This window comes from Molothrus aeneus, chromosome 2 (assembly GCF_037042795.1).
Source record: "Molothrus aeneus isolate 106 chromosome 2, BPBGC_Maene_1.0, whole genome shotgun sequence".
In the NCBI taxonomy this organism is placed as follows: domain Eukaryota; kingdom Metazoa; phylum Chordata; class Aves; order Passeriformes; family Icteridae; genus Molothrus; species Molothrus aeneus.
This window is the reverse complement of record NC_089647.1, coordinates 88,929,084-88,946,596: the sequence shown is the minus strand read 5'-3', so window position 1 is coordinate 88,946,596 and position 17,513 is coordinate 88,929,084. Positions and strand designations below refer to the sequence as shown.

General features: G+C 39.5%; 1 protein-coding gene across 2 annotated transcripts in view; it reads right to left on the bottom strand.

Annotated features, from left to right (window-relative positions):
- Positions 1-244: 244 nt before the first annotated feature.
- Positions 245-17,513, bottom strand: part of NCK2 (NCK adaptor protein 2) — an 84,540-nt gene continuing 67,271 nt past the window's right edge. For both annotated transcript variants that reach the window (XM_066545260.1, XM_066545261.1), the window contains exons 4-5: positions 10,907-11,628; positions 245-1,616 (exon numbers count right to left, since the gene is read on the bottom strand). In XM_066545260.1, the coding sequence (XP_066401357.1) occupies positions 1,422-1,616; positions 10,907-11,628 (917 nt within the window). In that variant the 3' untranslated portion in view covers positions 245-1,421. The remainder of the gene's footprint in view (positions 1,617-10,906; positions 11,629-17,513) is intronic.

Genomic DNA, 17,513 nt, shown 5'->3' with positions numbered 1-17,513 from the left:
GTACCAGGAAATAGGTCCATCTTGCAGATTTCATTAAAGCTATGAATGGACTTAATTATCACAGAAACAAGAAACACAGAGCTCATTAGACACTGCCTCATATCAAAACTGTCCTCTGCAGTCACAGATGATTTCTTTTTAGGCCACACAAATTCCAAGACAAACAAATTCATTATTTACTCTATTTCACCTTGCTAAAATAACACCAGGACTACCACCCAAGGATAAATCCAGTACTCCATCATGACGTAATACCTTTTTTATTACAATATCCAAAAAACTGAGTATGCAAGATTTTGAGATCTCATGATCTGTTCTTCAATCTCAGGAATGTGCCATCTAAAGACTGTATATTTAAACCATAAAGGAGTTTAAATGTAAAGAAAAGAGAAAAATGCATTTTCTTCATAAACATTCTGTGTGTCTCTTCCTACCAACCACGCCATCCTCTGTAAAACCCGAAGATTTCTTTCTGTAAAGCAAATATATATATAGTGTTGGTAGCCCGCCCCACCCTGTCCCAAGATCAGTTTTTATTAATCTTCTGTATTAGTGTCAACAATCAGCTACAGATACATATTACTTTGAGAATTAAATACATAATCGTTTAATTCAAACAAGCAGAAGGGCAAGAGGAAAAAGCATTATGTGGATGGCACATTTGGTTGTAGATTACCGAAACATTCAGCCTTTACAATTCAATTATTCTTTCTCTAGTAATCAACTTTCAAATAAAATTTCTCTTTGTTGCAATTACAGACCAAAATACACTAGTTTTCTTTTACTACAATCTTACCATAGTAGTTTAAGAAGTACTATTACAAAATGCTTTTAATTAGTGTACTCTTTACGAAGAGTCAGAGAGGCAATGTAACAGCAGAGTACAGTGTAAAGAGTGCTTCTAGGAACTAGGAGGTTTTGAATTATCCTACTCGGTAAGCGATATAGCTACAGAACTCACAGCCACAACTGTTATGTCTACTCTCTCTCACTTAAGCAGCTGCAGCTTCAGTGCATTCAAACTGTGCCCGATGTCTCTGAAGGGAGAGTTCTGCCTGCATGAGCAGTCTGAACAGATTAACACTGGTTTGAATTGAAAACGCCCCTCCTTGATCTGAGCTAACTATGTAAACGTACACAGGAGAGGGGCGTTTTGAACTCTGCTGGGAAGGTGAGTGCTCGCCACGGCCACCCAAGGGAAACTCTCAACCTGAAGAGAGGTGGTCAGAGGTTAACAAAACTGGAACACAAAGAGAGGCAAACAAAAAAAAAAGGACAAACAGCAACTGACAGAGCAAACACTTTAGAAAGAGCCTATTCCTTAAGCCTGCTTCAGATATTGCTCTGCTCTATAAAAGTGAATTTAGGACCTAAGGCTTGTAAGTTATAAGAGGCCCAGGTGGCCAAGTCCATCTTCAACGTCACTGAAGTGCTTTCACAAGATATAGCTTTTCCCCGTGTTCACTGGTGAAGATGGGAGCCTTTTTGTAGTGTTCCACCAACTCATCCATAGTATTAAATCGCCGCTGCCCAATACAATAGACATTGTCCACGAGCTGCACCTTGAAATGTTTGTTCTTCCCCGATGCCTTTAGAGATACTGAGAAGTCACTGGGCTGTTGAGAAGAATTGAGAAAGAAAGAAAAAATTACATAGAAGAGAACAAAATGACAGCATAATTTTGCAATTTCAGGAACAAACTGTGTCATATAGTTGACAGTAATTTACATTAGCCACAACTCGGTGCTTTAGCTCCTTAAGAAACCCAATAGCCTATTATTCAATAAATAATTACCATTGTTATTAACGTGAGCAGTTAAGTCAGTTAAGTGAAAGCTCCCCAGATGCACAGTTTGAAGCTGCCAATTACATGACTAAACTGCAAATATTATCTTAGTTACTCAATCTAGAAGCACAAGAATGTCAAGGAGAAGGGAAGAATTTTTATCATGCATGTCTTTCTCACTAGAGTGCCCAGGAGAAAACAATTACCGCAATATTGCTTGGGCGAGATGAAGAAAATCCCCCATTTCGCTTTTTTTAAAGCCGTGACCACTAGAGGGCCATTCTTGCTTTGCATTGCAAAAGACAAAAACACATGCACCTTTTATCTTCATTACCACATGTATGGGGAATAATTTCTCTCATTGAGTACATTTTCTTTGTAAAAAATGATAAAGCTATAGAAGAAAAACACTGTACAAATCTCACCATCACACCACTACCCACAAAAGACAGAATTTATGCACTAATTAAGTTACTCAGGACATAACAATTTCTAATGATAAATCTCTTCATCCTGGCAATCAGTTGCTTTAACAAGGTGAGCGCTGTCATCCAAACAGCCAGAATGAGACCATTCCACTTCCTTCACCACATGCCACATAGGAGGGTAGAAAGGACACAGTGTCCCTTGCTTCCAGCTGAACTCTGTCTCCAGCCACCTACTGCTGCTGGCTGGCCACAGAGATGGTGTAGGAGCCTGGCCAATAAGGATTTAATGTGCTGCTATCTATGCCTCAAATACCAATGACCATTTCAAGCAGGCAAGTTAGAAAAGGATGTGCCTGGAAAGGGGGGGATGTGCACAGGTAGGGCAGCACCCTTCTGGGGACAATTATCCTGTTCTGGTCCATGGAGACCACACAACACAAAACAATGCAGCATGGGAATGGGGTCAAGGAACAGGCAAGTCCAGCAGAGGGGGATCAAGACTACAAAAAGACCCTCAAAGCTCCCCCCATTTCCATAAAGGTCCAGAAGAGTTGCCATGCTGATTCACTTACATGAAGAGCAAGAAACCTAATAACCTAATTCCAGGGAGGGGAAAACTTACCTATAACTAGGTAGCCCCACAAAGCCTTGGTGATGTGCTGCCCAGGCCCTGGATACCCTGTTGGCTGGATTGATCCTGGATCCAGGACTGCAGATCTCCTTTCCTCTGCAGTCTGATCTCCCTTTCACTTTCCCTTTCTTTCCTCTTTTCTTTTATTATCACTCTTACTATTAGAGAATAGGGGTAAAACATGAATTTCTATGCCAACTGTGTAGTTTGCTAATAAAACTTCATGAGCTTCTTTAGAACCCTCGTGGTTTTTGTCATTCTTTGATGAATCTTGGGTGCTCCCTTCCATGTAGGAGGGGGATATGACAGATGGGAGCACGGGTTTGCCCTGTGAGAGGTGTACAGAAGTAGGTGTCACCAGCCAGCAGTAAAATGAATAAAAAGAACACACTGGAGTTTGTAACAAGCACTTAATGGAGTTCAGTAATGCCTGGTGCTACTCTGGAGGTACTGCTGCAGTGTCTCAGCCCACTGAAGGCATGGCTTCAAGCACAAACCACTGAAGGCACGTGCCAGGATTTGACACAACCTTACTGTGTCCCTTGGTCTCTCCCCACCATGGCGCTGCTTTGGCTGGGCCAGCACTGCAAACCTGTGCTTGCCCAGGTTAAACAAAACACACCTGGTTCACAGCACTGCCTTGGGAACAATCCTGAGCACAGCCATGGCACAGCAGAAGACCAACTGGAGGGATCAGGAGCCCTTGCATGTTACTGCTGACACTAGACATCACAAAACCACACCCTGAGACCTCTACACCACATTTGTGAGGGGTCAAACACACACTGAGCATGTACCCAAATAAGCTGGAGGACAGCATTTTCTCAGATATGCTGTCTCTATTCCTGCAATAAAATGGGTCTCTGCCCACACATTCTTCATGTCCTGCCTATCCCAACAAAATCTCATCTCTTGCATCTCCCCCTCACCTGTCTTAGCACTAACACTTTCTCTGCCTACCCTCTGACTCCATGGGCCCTGCCCACAGCAAACAAAGCTCCTGCCATGCCTGCTGATCTGGCTCTGGTCCAACTCGAGGCTCGGCTTTGGGCAGCAGCTCTTCTCCTTTTGTTCTGCTAAAGGCAGCAGCAACCTCCCCACACCCTTGGCCTAACCCTCTTCTACCTCAAGCCACTACATTCCAGATCAACAGGCATCACTTTAAAAATTTATGTAACCACCCATAGGATAATTACTTTTTCCATCTATAATCCAGGGTCACAGGGCCTTGACCGGGGCAGGGCAGGCTCCATCAGGAAGGCTTCCTCTGGCATTGAGCAGCCACTGGCTCAAAATACATGGAACGCTCTCTGTGACTGCCAAGAGGGAATTGGGAAGGGTGGGAGAATGGGATGGAAAGAAATGTACATACGAATGGATCTTTGAGACTTCCAGTGCTCCACCCAAGATACATTTTGTGTCCTGTTGTCCATCCCTAACTCCAAATATGAAAACTGCTATTTTAAGCCAGCTGTCTCTGATATTAAACCGCTGCCTCAGCAGCATCATAAAGAAGAGTGCATAGAACTCACACCAAGACTGGCCTATTTTCAGCACCTCCACTGGGTTAAAGCTAACCTGGCTGTACAAACACTTTGCTGTGGTTAAGGCCCTGAATGCCCTGTGGACAAACCCTCCAGCAGCCATAGCCACACAGGCCTGGGACCTGGTTCTAGTGGAATCTTCATAGTTTCAAGCAGCAGCCATTAAACAGTAACAAAGCGCAGGCCTGCACAAAGCTCTCCAGAAGTTTTGGGACCCTGGGCTCATGGAGGAGAAATTTAGGGCATGGGCAATGTACTGATTGTTGTGCCCTGAACACAGGCAGGTCTGTAGGGTCTCACCAAGGACGGACTGAGGCAGCAAGTACAGATTAGCCAGTTAGGATTCCAAAAACAATATCAAATCTTACTGACTAAGTTCTGCTGCTTCCACGGGTGATGTCTACACCAAACAAAAACCAGTAACCAAAAGGTCGTCAATTAAAACAGAAGAACTTACAAATGGGAAGTTCATAATCTGAACCAAACTTTTTTGTTTGTTTTAGGAACAGGAAACAATTTTATGGCAAAAGTTTAAACAGAAGTTGAAATAATCACTTTGCTCTCAAAAATCTTTTACTATTTTCTGACAAAGCAGTTGTTTTTAGCATGTCAAAATTATGAGTTTTCAAAGCTCCTTGTATCTTTAAAGAAACATTATTTCTAGGCCATAAAGGATGTACTAATGACACGCAGAGAGATGCTGGACTTCTGACCTACTGTCCTATGACCCAGGCACTGGCCAGGCTTCTATCTTTGTGAGCTGATCCACACAATATATTAAATACTCTTTCTGCCAGTTTAATTATAACCTTAGTGAATGAACATTTCTCACAAACTATTGTCTATTCTCCACAGCCTGGGAGCCTGAGAGTTAGATTGATACATAAGTAGAACTCATTATCATATTTTCTGCAGCCTATGTTACAAAGTTTATTTTTTCATTATCTGATTTAATTTAAAAAATGTAAAAAGCGGAAGGGCTGATCTAACTCTTTTGAGAGTCATCATCCGGTGCAAAGAGATGGAAGAGCTCAAACAGCTGTTGCAAAAATCCTGAAACCCTTTATTGGTCTCAGAGTAGTAACTTCCATAGGACTCAAGAATGAACAGCAAAAGAAATTTGACTTGTTTTTGTTTTTATTTTGGTTCCTTTTAGCCCTAACAAATGCAAATTCATTAAAAATATTCTTTAAAAAAAATCTAAATAAACTATTGCTATGAACACTCCCATTTCAAAGTATGCTGGTTCTATGCAGTTTGAATTGGTTCCCTGCTGTCCTCCTTGGATTTGCTCCAAGTCTGTTTATTTTATTTACTGTTTAAGCTATTTTGTTCTAACTGCTGGCCAATTTTTCTCTCTTCTCCCTCTTAAATTAATTGCTACATTTGGATGTTTACACACTAACTTTTCCAGGAAAAAAAGATGCACATACACCAAATAAAAGCAGAACAGAAGTAAGCTTTAATCCCCTAAGTCTATAGAAAAGCTGATGATTCTGCAACAGAGTTACAGAGCATAGCTTTGTGGCAAGGAAACTATGAATATTTCTGCACCATCATAACTGGAAAGACCTAAACCTGAAAAACCTAACTTGACGTTAAATCAATTCTTAAATCAAAAAATTAAATATTAGGTTGAATGCACCTACAGTCCTTGTGCAGTAGTACTTTGAATTGTTTTCAATTCCTTTAACACCTGCTTATAGCTAGAGATGACCATGAGCTAGCTGGTGCCTACGGCATGTGGAAAACAAATGGTAGGAAGTTGTTTCTTTATTTCTTTGGTGAAGAATTGAATGCTCTTTAAAAAAACCCCACAACCAACTGAAAACTACCACGAAAACAAGTGATAAAGCGATATAAGGAAAAACAAGTGAAACACGAAAAACAGCATTCCCTCTTCACATCCTCAATTTCAGAATGAAATTATAATTTTATCATTTATAAATGGCAAAGTTGTGAAAAACAGTTCCCTCTGAAAATCTTTTACTGATCCTGTAACTTATTTAAATTTTCCCTGTCAATCAAATTCTGTTTGCCAATGTCCTTTATTCAAAAAGATATTCTCACACACTCATTCTTCAAACTATTCCAGGCCCTTTGAGCTCCCATCAGTGAGCCTGTCCTGGGGCTCCCCAACTCCTTCCATTTCCATACCCAAGTTTTCCCTCACTTCTCCTCTTACTTTATCACCCAGCCAAAAAACTCAAAGTCATGGCTCAAAGATCTAAGGTCAGGCTGGAAAGAGCCATCTGGGAGAGTTAATTCCTTTTTCTACCCCTTCTGTTTCATTTGGATATAAGCAAATACCATTCTCCTCCCTATGTAATGTTCATGTTCCAAAATCAGTATTACACAGGTCACAAATATGAATTGGTTTCATTGATCTTCAACTACAGCTCTAATAAGATTTCTGTTCTTCCATTTAAAATAAGCCACTAGGATATTTCCTTATGCCTGTTTTCAAAGAAAAACCTTCTCCTCATGTCTGCTGTACTTACCAATCACTGCATGTCACAGAATGTGACCAATGTTCACTTTTTAAACAGTTGCCACATTTCATTGCTTCTATCCAACAGCTGCAGCATTAAAACCCCAGGAAAACATGGGACACAATGCTACAGAATTAGCACCTCAAAAAACATACAAACTCTGAACCTCTGCCTCCTCCTTCTATTGTCATTTTTGCTAGACAAAGAACAGAAAAGCTAAATATGATCTCAAAAACTGACAAATCCAGTCGCACCTACAATCCTCAGTATCATTTTAATATGCCTAAAATCATCAGTATCATCTTAAAACTATACTCTGCAACTCTGTTTAGGATGGGTTACTGTAACTTAAATGCTGTGACACTACCAGCAGAAGGTAACCAATACTTCCTAATGAATAACTGCTCCTGAAATCATCCAAAAACTTGCATAGCTCACTCACTAACATAGGCTGAGAAAAATAACACCTTCTCCGCTTCATGAGAAGACCTCATAGGACTACAAAGCACTGGTGTTTGCCTGATCACCAGTTTCACAGACACCTGCAGAGGACTGCAAGGGGCCCACAAGTTCTGACAGAAGCTCCCTTTGAAGTTTAAGGGTGTCTGCAGCAAAGGCTCTGCTCAGAAGCTGGAGGTGACACACTACTGCTTCCTGTTAGCTGCAGTACTAGTTAGCACACTTGTTTCCTGGTATGAACCTGAACAAAACAACCCTCTCCCATTCAAATTTGCTTCTGTACTCAGTGAAATCTGAGGTCTTCAAAGCATTACAATCACCCACCCAACCAAGACCACCAGTATCAGCCAAGACCTGTTTGTCTTGGGTTAGGAGCTACACAAAGAGACCAAAAGTTTGGCTGCTGAAGAGCCTGCAATCCAAAAAAAATGGCTCCACAGAGACTGCATAGGATAAATCTGCTTTTTTTTCATTGTTTTGTTACTTAAATGAGACAAACTGCAGGTTTCATTAACCTAGCAGCCTGCAACAGAAAGAACAACTAGCTAGCAGTATTTCTAATAAGGCATGTACCCAGTTCTTTTAGATCTCCAAAACTAAGGTGACATTACCTAGGTATAACACAGTTGGCAAAAACGTTATCAGTAGGGAACTGTGCCTGTTACATAAACTATGGGCTTAAATGGTTCAAACAAGTTTATGGTTCTAATAATAGTATTTCGTAATTAATGAAGATAATCAGCCTCCTAGCTACCTTACTGAGTTCATCTCAGGTTATTCTCCTCTATGGCAGCATCTTCTAGATCTAAGCGTTACTGAGGAAAATATTTTTGGCTAAAGAAATCTAGCTGGGAGATAAACATCTGGCAAGTTAAATCTAGAGAAATATTGCAAAATCTTGCAACTACTAACACTTGAAATGCAAAAACATGACAGTCTCATCAAGTGAATACCAAATAATACAAACCTTCATCTATCCAAGGACAGCTTTTCATAGCTCAGTAATAAGAGCAAAATTGAAATCTAAGGAAAACTTTTATGCAGACCAATTTTTGTAACTATGGTGATGGAAGGCTACAGAAAACTCTAAAACAGGTCAAAAATAAGGCACAGTATTAGGAGCATGACTCACAGTTTTTTCTATGGACCTTTCTAGAAAGGAATAACCCCTGCATTCCTAGCATTAAAGGTGAGCTAACAACACAGCATAGTGGGAAGTGCTGGTCTGGTGGTCAGATGAGCAAATCAGGGAGCTGACAGCTTGGCTCTGCTCAGCCTGTTCTCTCTAATCAAGGCCATCTGCTCAGATTGTGAAGACGCTCCTGGTGACTTTAAGCCACAGCATGAACAACCTCTGTAGTCACATGTGTGAAATACAGCAACTGTCAGAATTTCATGAGTCATTGCTAAACTCTTTCTTTATTCCATACATAATAAGTTTGAAATAGATTTTTATGATCCTTTTCTCAATGCTTGCAAGTATGCCCATTCACTTATTGTGGCACTCCAGGGAAAAAACTAGCAATCCCCAGTGTTTTATAATTCACATACATACACACTATATGATGGAGTGATACATAAAGATTAGGGTAGAATAAAGTTTGAGATGTAGTAAATTATTTCTTCAAACCTAATAAAAACTAAAACCCACATGCAGTACTAATACACAGAGGTATTTACGTGCGTAACTGCAGTTTTCTCATTGCTAAAAAAAGGCTCAAATACAGGGTTTGCAAGACCAGATAAAGAGTCAAAAAGAAGGAAAAATGCTAAGTTCCTCAATTCAGTGCTTTTTTTTTTTACCTGCAGGTGTGCAAAAAACTTGCTGTGATATAAACTGAATAAATTTTCTGTTATCCCACTAAGTGTTAGATGCTAGAAATAGTTTGAAGATTGCATTCTGAATGAATCTTTTGTAAAGCAATGATTTCCAGCAATAATGCAGGCAAAAAGTTTGAAACTGCTTTGAATGCAAGGATTTAGTGTTATGATGTCACATTAAATAAAAAGGTTACTGTGTTCTTTCAAGGTAGTTTGTTTACTCCAGAGATAGAGGCAGACTCTTAAGAGCTAAAAAACCAAGCTGTAGCATAGTGGCCACTGTGGCATATCATGTCCTGAGAAATGGGTAAGCATTTTTGTATTTTAAGTAATGTATTAATTTTCAAACTCTCCTTCTGGCACTTTCTCAAGAGATGAAAGGAAAGTGATAGCTACAGTCTAAAGATAAATCACAATGCAGCCTCTAGATCTGAAAGTGAGCTTCTACCCACTGGACTGATATGCCAAGAATCCACCACATCCAGTATGCCTCTGACAGGATGTTGATAGAAAAAGAATGTTGGGAAAAAAAGGAATTACTGTAATTTAATGGTTACCGTAATCCTTCAGTGGCTTTCTACATTTTACAAGACTGTGTGTCCCACATCAGTCTTTTCTTCTGTTGACTAAACAAACATGATTCCTCTCAGCCTCTGCAAATCAGTTATGATTTCTAAATTCCTATTTTTCTTCCTATCTTCCTCTAGTTTATTTTAATTTAATCTCTAACTTTTTTCCTGTTCTCCTGTGGTTTGTTTGCATTTGCCTTTGTTTAGTGATTATAATTAAGCAGAAATAGGAATTCAATGACACAGAGCTTCAAAGAAAGGGTAGTTCGATAGCTATCACGTTTTTTGCAGAGCAAATTCATCAAGGAGAGGTGCCTGAAATTTAATCAGACAATACTGTCTTCAGATAAAAATATCTGTGACTGTTACAAAGTTGTACTTTGTCAATTTTCTCAATGTTATGTATGACGTAAGATTAAAATCTGTCACCTTTTCAAAATCACAGCCGAAGGATAATTAAATTTTAGTGCTTTAACTGCAAATTCTCTGGCCTCAGCACACATGAAAGTCCTTTCAGCTGAATTTTAAATCTGAACTTTCAGAATGACATGAACCATAATCAGCATTACTCAGATCCCTCTGATGCCATCAAGGCTCAATTTACAAGGCATATGAGCTGCTGACTTGACCCTCTCTGTTGTATATAACAACCTTAAAACTAGATATAATAATAACTTTACCTTATTACAAACTAAATTATCTAAGTAGATAAAAAATACATTAAAATGGAATTTTAACTAATAAAGAAACTATGTAATTATTAAATTAAAAGCAGAACCAAACTGACCAATGCAAAGATTTTAATTGAAAATAGCCTTAAGATCAAATCAATGACCAAATTTTCAATCACCTAGAATTATTTTATCTTGTAGTGCTTTAAATTTGAGGATTGCATGAGAAACACATGAAAAGCCAAATGGAAGCCTGAAATATTTTACTTGATTGTCCACAAATTTAAAAAACCCCTGGATAATACAGTCCACACCTGTTAAATTTCAGTGTAAATGTCACTGCATTTCACTGACAGACCAATTCTCACAAGAAGGGAGGGTATTGGTTGGTAATGCTGAAGCCCTGCTGGCTTCTTTAAGGGTGAAAAGACAGGGAGTCTGTTAAGTGCTGTGCTTGCTAACCCATGCATGGGGGTTACAAACCTGCGGGCTGAGCACCACTTACCGAAGATTCACTGTCTCTAACAAGGAAATCTCCTTCAACTCCCCTTTCGTTCAGGGCACATTCTGCTTGGTGCCGGGTAACGTTCCCGTAATACCACTCTCTTCCAGCAAATCGTCCGGTAGAAGATGGTCCCGTGTAGCTTATCTGAGGTGGATGGGAAGTGTTCATGGAAGGACCATCACTAATGATTACTACATAGTTTTTAGGAACAAGACCGATCTGACCTCTGGAATTTTTACATTTCCACCATTCTGGGTCATTTTCCGGCTTTTCAATGACTTCCATCGTTTCTCCTTTTTCAAAATTGAGCTCTTCATCCGTGACCGAGCTGAATGGGTACAGTGTCTGAACGATGTGGAGTACTTTGGTGCCCTGGCCGTTACTCATGGATGCGCCTTTCCTAAGGCTGAGGAAGCTGGGTGAATCTGCAGTTGCCTCCTCAACCTCCTCTACCACATAGTTCGAAGGGAACCAGCCGATCTGTCCATTGTAGCTCCCTCTCCACCAGCCGTCGCTGCACTTCTCCATGACAATCACTCGGGACCCTTTAACGAGGGACAGCTCATCCTCCCTCTCGGCAACGTAGGCAAATTTCACATAGGCAGGAATGTTAAGATCATAAATCCGGTCGGCGCTGCTGCCGTTGGAAGGGTACTCTGCGTCTGTGCTGGGAGTGGGAGAGGCGTCTCTCGCACTCGTCTTTCTCTTGGTTTTTCCCAAGCCTGTTAAAGACAGAAATGTAAAGTGGTCACTTGGAATGCTTGTCCCCAGACTGCAAAAGCTGGATGTGGTGACATGCTGTACCGTCACTTCAACAACACTGCTAAATGGAGATCTCTTCTGTTACACTACATCGTCAGGAAATAGCAACACCTTTAAGGGATTCTTGTTAACATCCAGCTGATGCACCATTAGGTAAAGAGCAATTTGTGTTATAGTGATTTCTATTCTCTTCTCAGAAGGAGCAGAGTTTAAGCACACTTAAACACAGTGATTTCTTCACTGGGAGAACAGCTAATCACTGAAACTGATTCTCAGCTTCCTCTTCTCTATCTTCAAATTCCAGCCAAATGACCATGCCTTTTAATATCGGAGATGACTTCAATTTGGCTCAAACAAAAAGTGAAAGAAAACCTACAAAAATTAATGAGCACAGAAATAACAGCTAAAGTTTCTCTGCCGTCTGTATTGCTCTCTTTGCTCTAGCAATACCCAGGCAGGCACTGCTGCAATTCCTTCCAACTGCAACCCCCCTTCCAAAACCCACACCTCTTTCACCTACATTTCATCACACACTGTAACAACAGAAATCTGCTGGTGAGGAAGACCATTTGGATGTATTTCTCTATAATCTATAAATTCTGGTGTCCTGTCATGGCTTTAATTATAGTGTTAAATACAATGTACAGAAGAAACAACAATAACATTGAACGCATTATTTTTTTTTAAATTAGAGAAACCATACTAATGTGTGTTTAAAAACAGAAAAACTGTACAACACACTTGGTACACTTGGTGTACTTTTCAAACTTTTGCAGCAACCCCTCCTTAAGCTTATATATAAACAAAATAATAAAGTGAACAAGTAGCCCTGTCTTGTGAAATTCACTTATAGAAATTTCTGAGAAACATAAGAGTATGTCACAGTATGGCACAACCAAGCAAAATGTCATGCAAGGGACAGAAAGCAAAACCTTCACAGAAATAGCATTTATACTTTTCTCCATACTCATAGAGCCTGGGTGGCAGGTGAGAGCTTTAGTTGAGACACATGATGATTATAGAATACTTAATGGAAGGAAAATAAATAAAGGTACTTTGTTTCTTCAAATAATCTGAAATAAGGACATGCATGCTATTTCGTTTTTAACTATTCAAGCCTATTCAATCCAGCCACTCCACTGCCAAAAATTGTGTTTTAATATATTTAGATATATATATATATGTACATGCATATACAATGGGCATCTTCAGCAAAGCTGTTTGTTCACCACAAAACTTCATGCTTATTTCACAGTTAATCTGTACAGCACAGACTAACAGTGCACAGATAACCATGCAGGGATCGTTGTCTAGAAGGGTTAAAAAATACATTAGTTAATATGTGGTCTTATGGTCTCAGAAGATGGCAGAAAATTCTGATGATCCTAAAGTGTTTCCTGACCTTCCCCAGCAGGGCCTTGTTTCCTGCTGTAGCCTGCTACATTCTATTGTCATTCTAACTACATCACTCCAGCCAAGAGCCAGTGGCTGCACTTTCAGGCAAAATGAGGGAGGCAGCTTATTGTACTAGGGGAGACAATCACAGGAAAAGAGTGTACAAGCAAGTACTAATCAGAAGCTGGTCAGGCCCTGATCTCTGCCAAGACTGGAAATTTTCATCAGTTTAGAGATCATTTTTAACCAAAAAGACAAGGATGTTTCAGAACTAATGAGCATTAAATTACAGTGATATAAACAAACACAACTTAAAGGTCGTTCTGTTAAGAAAAGGGGGAAATTACTTTTATAAATTCATGGAAAACAAGCAGCTTTATTTCAATAGATTCACTCTACATAAAGCCCTCCACTGAGACTAAACCTTCCAGATTAAAAACCTAGGCTTTTATCAGCTCACTAATGAAGATATACAGTCCACTTCTTGGAATTACAGCAAAAGAACTAAGGAAAAAAGCAGTAAATGGTGAGGCAGCTGGCCTACCTAGTTGAAACGCAGAGCACAGAGATAACTGTGAGAAATGGGGATGGAGAGTGGCAGGAAAATGACAAACTTAAGCAACTAGAGAAAAAACTGTTTACAAATAGGTAAAAATCCAAAATCTCTCAAAAACCCTTCTGAAATCTGATAAAGGTATCTAAACATTTAGGAAAAAGTTATCATTCAAGCACCATCCTTCATTTGGATTTGCATAGGTTCCCTCTTTTTTCACAGACCTTCCAATAGTCCATCTGACATTTCAAATATTGTTTTCTATCATGACCATTAAACATAAATCATTACAAATTTGGGAAAATAATTTAAATAATTTTAAAAAAGAAACATAGTAAAGTTTCTAATTTTTATCAATAAAGATAACTGGAGTTTGGTTTAAGCTTAACACTTTACGTGAACAAACTTTTTAAGGCTGACAGCATGATATTAACATTTTGCAATAGCAGCAATGTGCACCAAAGGCTTTCTAGTTGGTTTGACCAAAGGAACAAACTATGCAGAGACTCATCTGTAGTCAGGCACAGCAAAGGGCATGCACATTATCTAAGAATAATTTTTAATGTGAGATTGCAACATTCATAACTGTGTCCATGACTAAAGAGGAAACAAGTTGTTCCATGAGCAGAACATGGAAATCTGTTCCTGTTTTTCACTGTATACCTCCTGCTGAGCTATTCCTCCTCTTCCTCCCCCTCCTCCTGCAGGATTCATAGTAAGTCCCCCTACTGTATGACTGCTTTCACATCCCCAGGTCCTTCTCATATCTCTGGGTCCCCACTGCCATCTCCAAAATGCCCTCAAAGCATACTCCATCTCCCCTGGTGCTGCCCTCCTCCCTACCTTTGTTGGGCTGGCCAGCCAAGCACAGTGCCTGGTGCCCCCCTGCCTCTCAGCCCTGCCTGGACTGAGCAAAGAGCTGGGGTTGCTCTGGCTTCTCCTCCAGTGAGGGACATCAGCAATGACTCTCCCAGGCACAGACTTGGAGAAAACTAGTTAGTTTATCTCTGCCAGTCTGTCAAGTTTGCCTAAAATTGGCTGAGTTATCAAGGATGGACAGATGGACGGACTATGACAGCTGACTGTGACAGCATGACTAGTGTAAGCTTCATTTCCTTAGGAAAGTCTAAAAATACAGTTTAGTGGGATGGCTCATTACAGCTAAGCAAGAATAAAGTCAGGTCAGTTATAAACTTTGTATATGCACTTATAACAAAAACCATAATCCATTAAAAAAAGTACAATCTACATAAGTCATCTATAGAAGAGTAAACACTACCATTCTACTAACAGAATCTCCTACTATTTGTAAGGGGATCCTTATTCTCATGTCTGAATGGAATGAAACACATTTAAAGGATTTCATGGAAAACAAAACATTGAAGCACTTTGGGAATCACATGTAGAAACGTTGAATATACTTGCAATTGCAGTCATAGTTTTGGTGTGTTTTATTGTCTTTGCTCTAATGAAAACCTATCTACTGATCTATCTACCTATCTGCTACACCTGTGCTTTTCCTATTCTGACTCAGTGGGTACAGTTCATCTGTAACCTGTGGAAGCCACAATCCTTTGTAACACAAACAGTTGTCATAAGGAGTAGAGTAATCTAAAGCAAGAGGTTAGCTTTCAAGTGAAAGGAAAAGTGGGGAAGGAAAAGAAGCATTGCAAAGCAGCAGAAAGCCTGTTTTGCTACTGCAATTTGTAGGAAGCAACACTATTCACAATCTACAATAATCCACAGTAAATTACTTCACTTTCACTCTTATAAATACATTTCCAAGTGATGTGAGCTGGTATAATTCTAAGGATATACTACTGAGACAAAAAAAGAGAATCAACTTGTTAGCAATATTTCTGGAGAAGGGACCCACTGCAAATCCTCCTTCTCTCTGCAGTGAAAGAAATCCTCTGGCCCCATGGTTAATCCTAGGGAAACTCAGAAACGTGCCTATTGCATCACTACATGCTGTCTTCCTTTCCTAGCTCAGCTGTGGCCCTAAAGAATAACTTGTTTTTTGAGTAGCAGGCTGAAGACCAGTTTCCTATGAATTTGCTTCCTGTCACTTAAGTTGCCATTGTGCAAGCACCCCTTCATTACCAGCTTGTCCCTGAGACAGTCTTTCCATTGTACCTATAAGGTCCTCGAGCCTGCACCTCTAATTCCCTCTCCCCACAGCATTTCCAGCCTTCCTACCTCATCCTCCTTAGACTTCCCTAGGAAATGTCTTGAGCTCCCCCAAGCCCCATAGCACAAAGTGGTGGAATTTGCCTGTGGTCCATCTCCCCTTGCCTGATGCTGGGCAGTGCCAGTTCCCCTACCCCTACGTGTGTCTCCTGCCATGCTGGCCACACTCCTGGGCCAAAGCTTGGCTGCCTGTCAGCACAGATGCCCCAGCTGCCCAGGTGCTCCTGCTAAAAACAAAAGGGTTTCTCTCTCCACCTGCCTTCAGTGATGGCACTGAAACTAGGCTGCAGAGCTACAACCTCTCAGAAAATTGGTTCATAGGATAAACAAGTTTAATTATATTTAAAACATGATCTAAAATCATACCTTATCAAACACATACATAACACTTGCATAGAAAGGGATTCTTGCCACTAGTATAGGTTTGTATTCCATTTGCTAATCATGATTTAATATTCCACACTACCTTTACTAGGAAAAGCCTATTTACAAAATAGACAACTTCCTAATTTTACAAAGATTTATTTGACAAGTCTTTCCACGTTCCTGCAAGCTGGTATCCTTGTCTGAGACTGATGAACGACCACATATTGTATTTTAACTGCATTTGATCATCCCCAGAGATGAAAGAACATCTCCACAGGCTTATCCATACTCACAGTTATTAACTTCTGCTTAAGAATAACATGAACCAAACATTAAAGGTATTTGCAGTCAAATTCTCTAGGATCCCCTTCCCAAGACTGCTCACTAAATTTGTAAAATCTTGTATGTAGCTTAACTTTAGACAAAATACAGATGCATTTCTTTTTTGAAGGAATTTTAAGCTGATTTTATACCTGACTTCTTCTAAAGTTGATTTGCTATTACTGTCTTTCGATTTGATATTATTGCCTTTTCTATTTTTCCCTCTTCTGTACACAAAAAACATTATTCAGTACCAAATGACAATTTCTGAGAAACTGATCTGAGAAATTGTCTCTCATTTTAATACGTAATTTTAATATACAAATGATGAGCAAAGATATTTTTTGCAGCTCACCTGCATATCAAATCAAAATCACAGGACAAAAAAACCCAAAAACCCTTTCAGAAAAACATTGCAATATGACAAAAATATTGCTTTGAAATTGTGAGATACCAAATTTCCAAAGCAGAATTCCTCAATTCAGAACTCAGTGAAAAAGACCAAATACTACTAAATACAATGGATACAACTCCTTAAGAATCCTCCAATAGTTTAATATTCAAATATCAAGAATAATTAAGGAAGGACACTCTCCTCCAAAAGTGACCTTTAAAGTATAGAATACACTGAAAAATCAACAAAAGTGTCTCAATACAACTGAGTTTTGAAAACTACTTCCTCTTTAAGAGTTCTATTAAATGGTGTTCTTCAAATATCCTCTATCAATGTTGGAGAAGCCAGTTTTAAGTCTACATATGCAGCTGGAAATATAAAAATGGAGGCTGCTGAGTAAAGCTGTTAGTTCTCCCCATGGCAATTAGAGAGAAAACTATTTGTGCATTTTCATCTATTGCCATATTTACATATCTTAATAGATTTTTTATCATAACAAGTTGAAACTAATTTTTCTAGAATGTATTCTACCCTTCATGTTTGAAATTAGTTTTTGATCAGTTATATATTACTACAAAGCTGTAAGTTGGCAAAAAGTAACTTGAGCAAGAAAAGAGTCAAAGAGA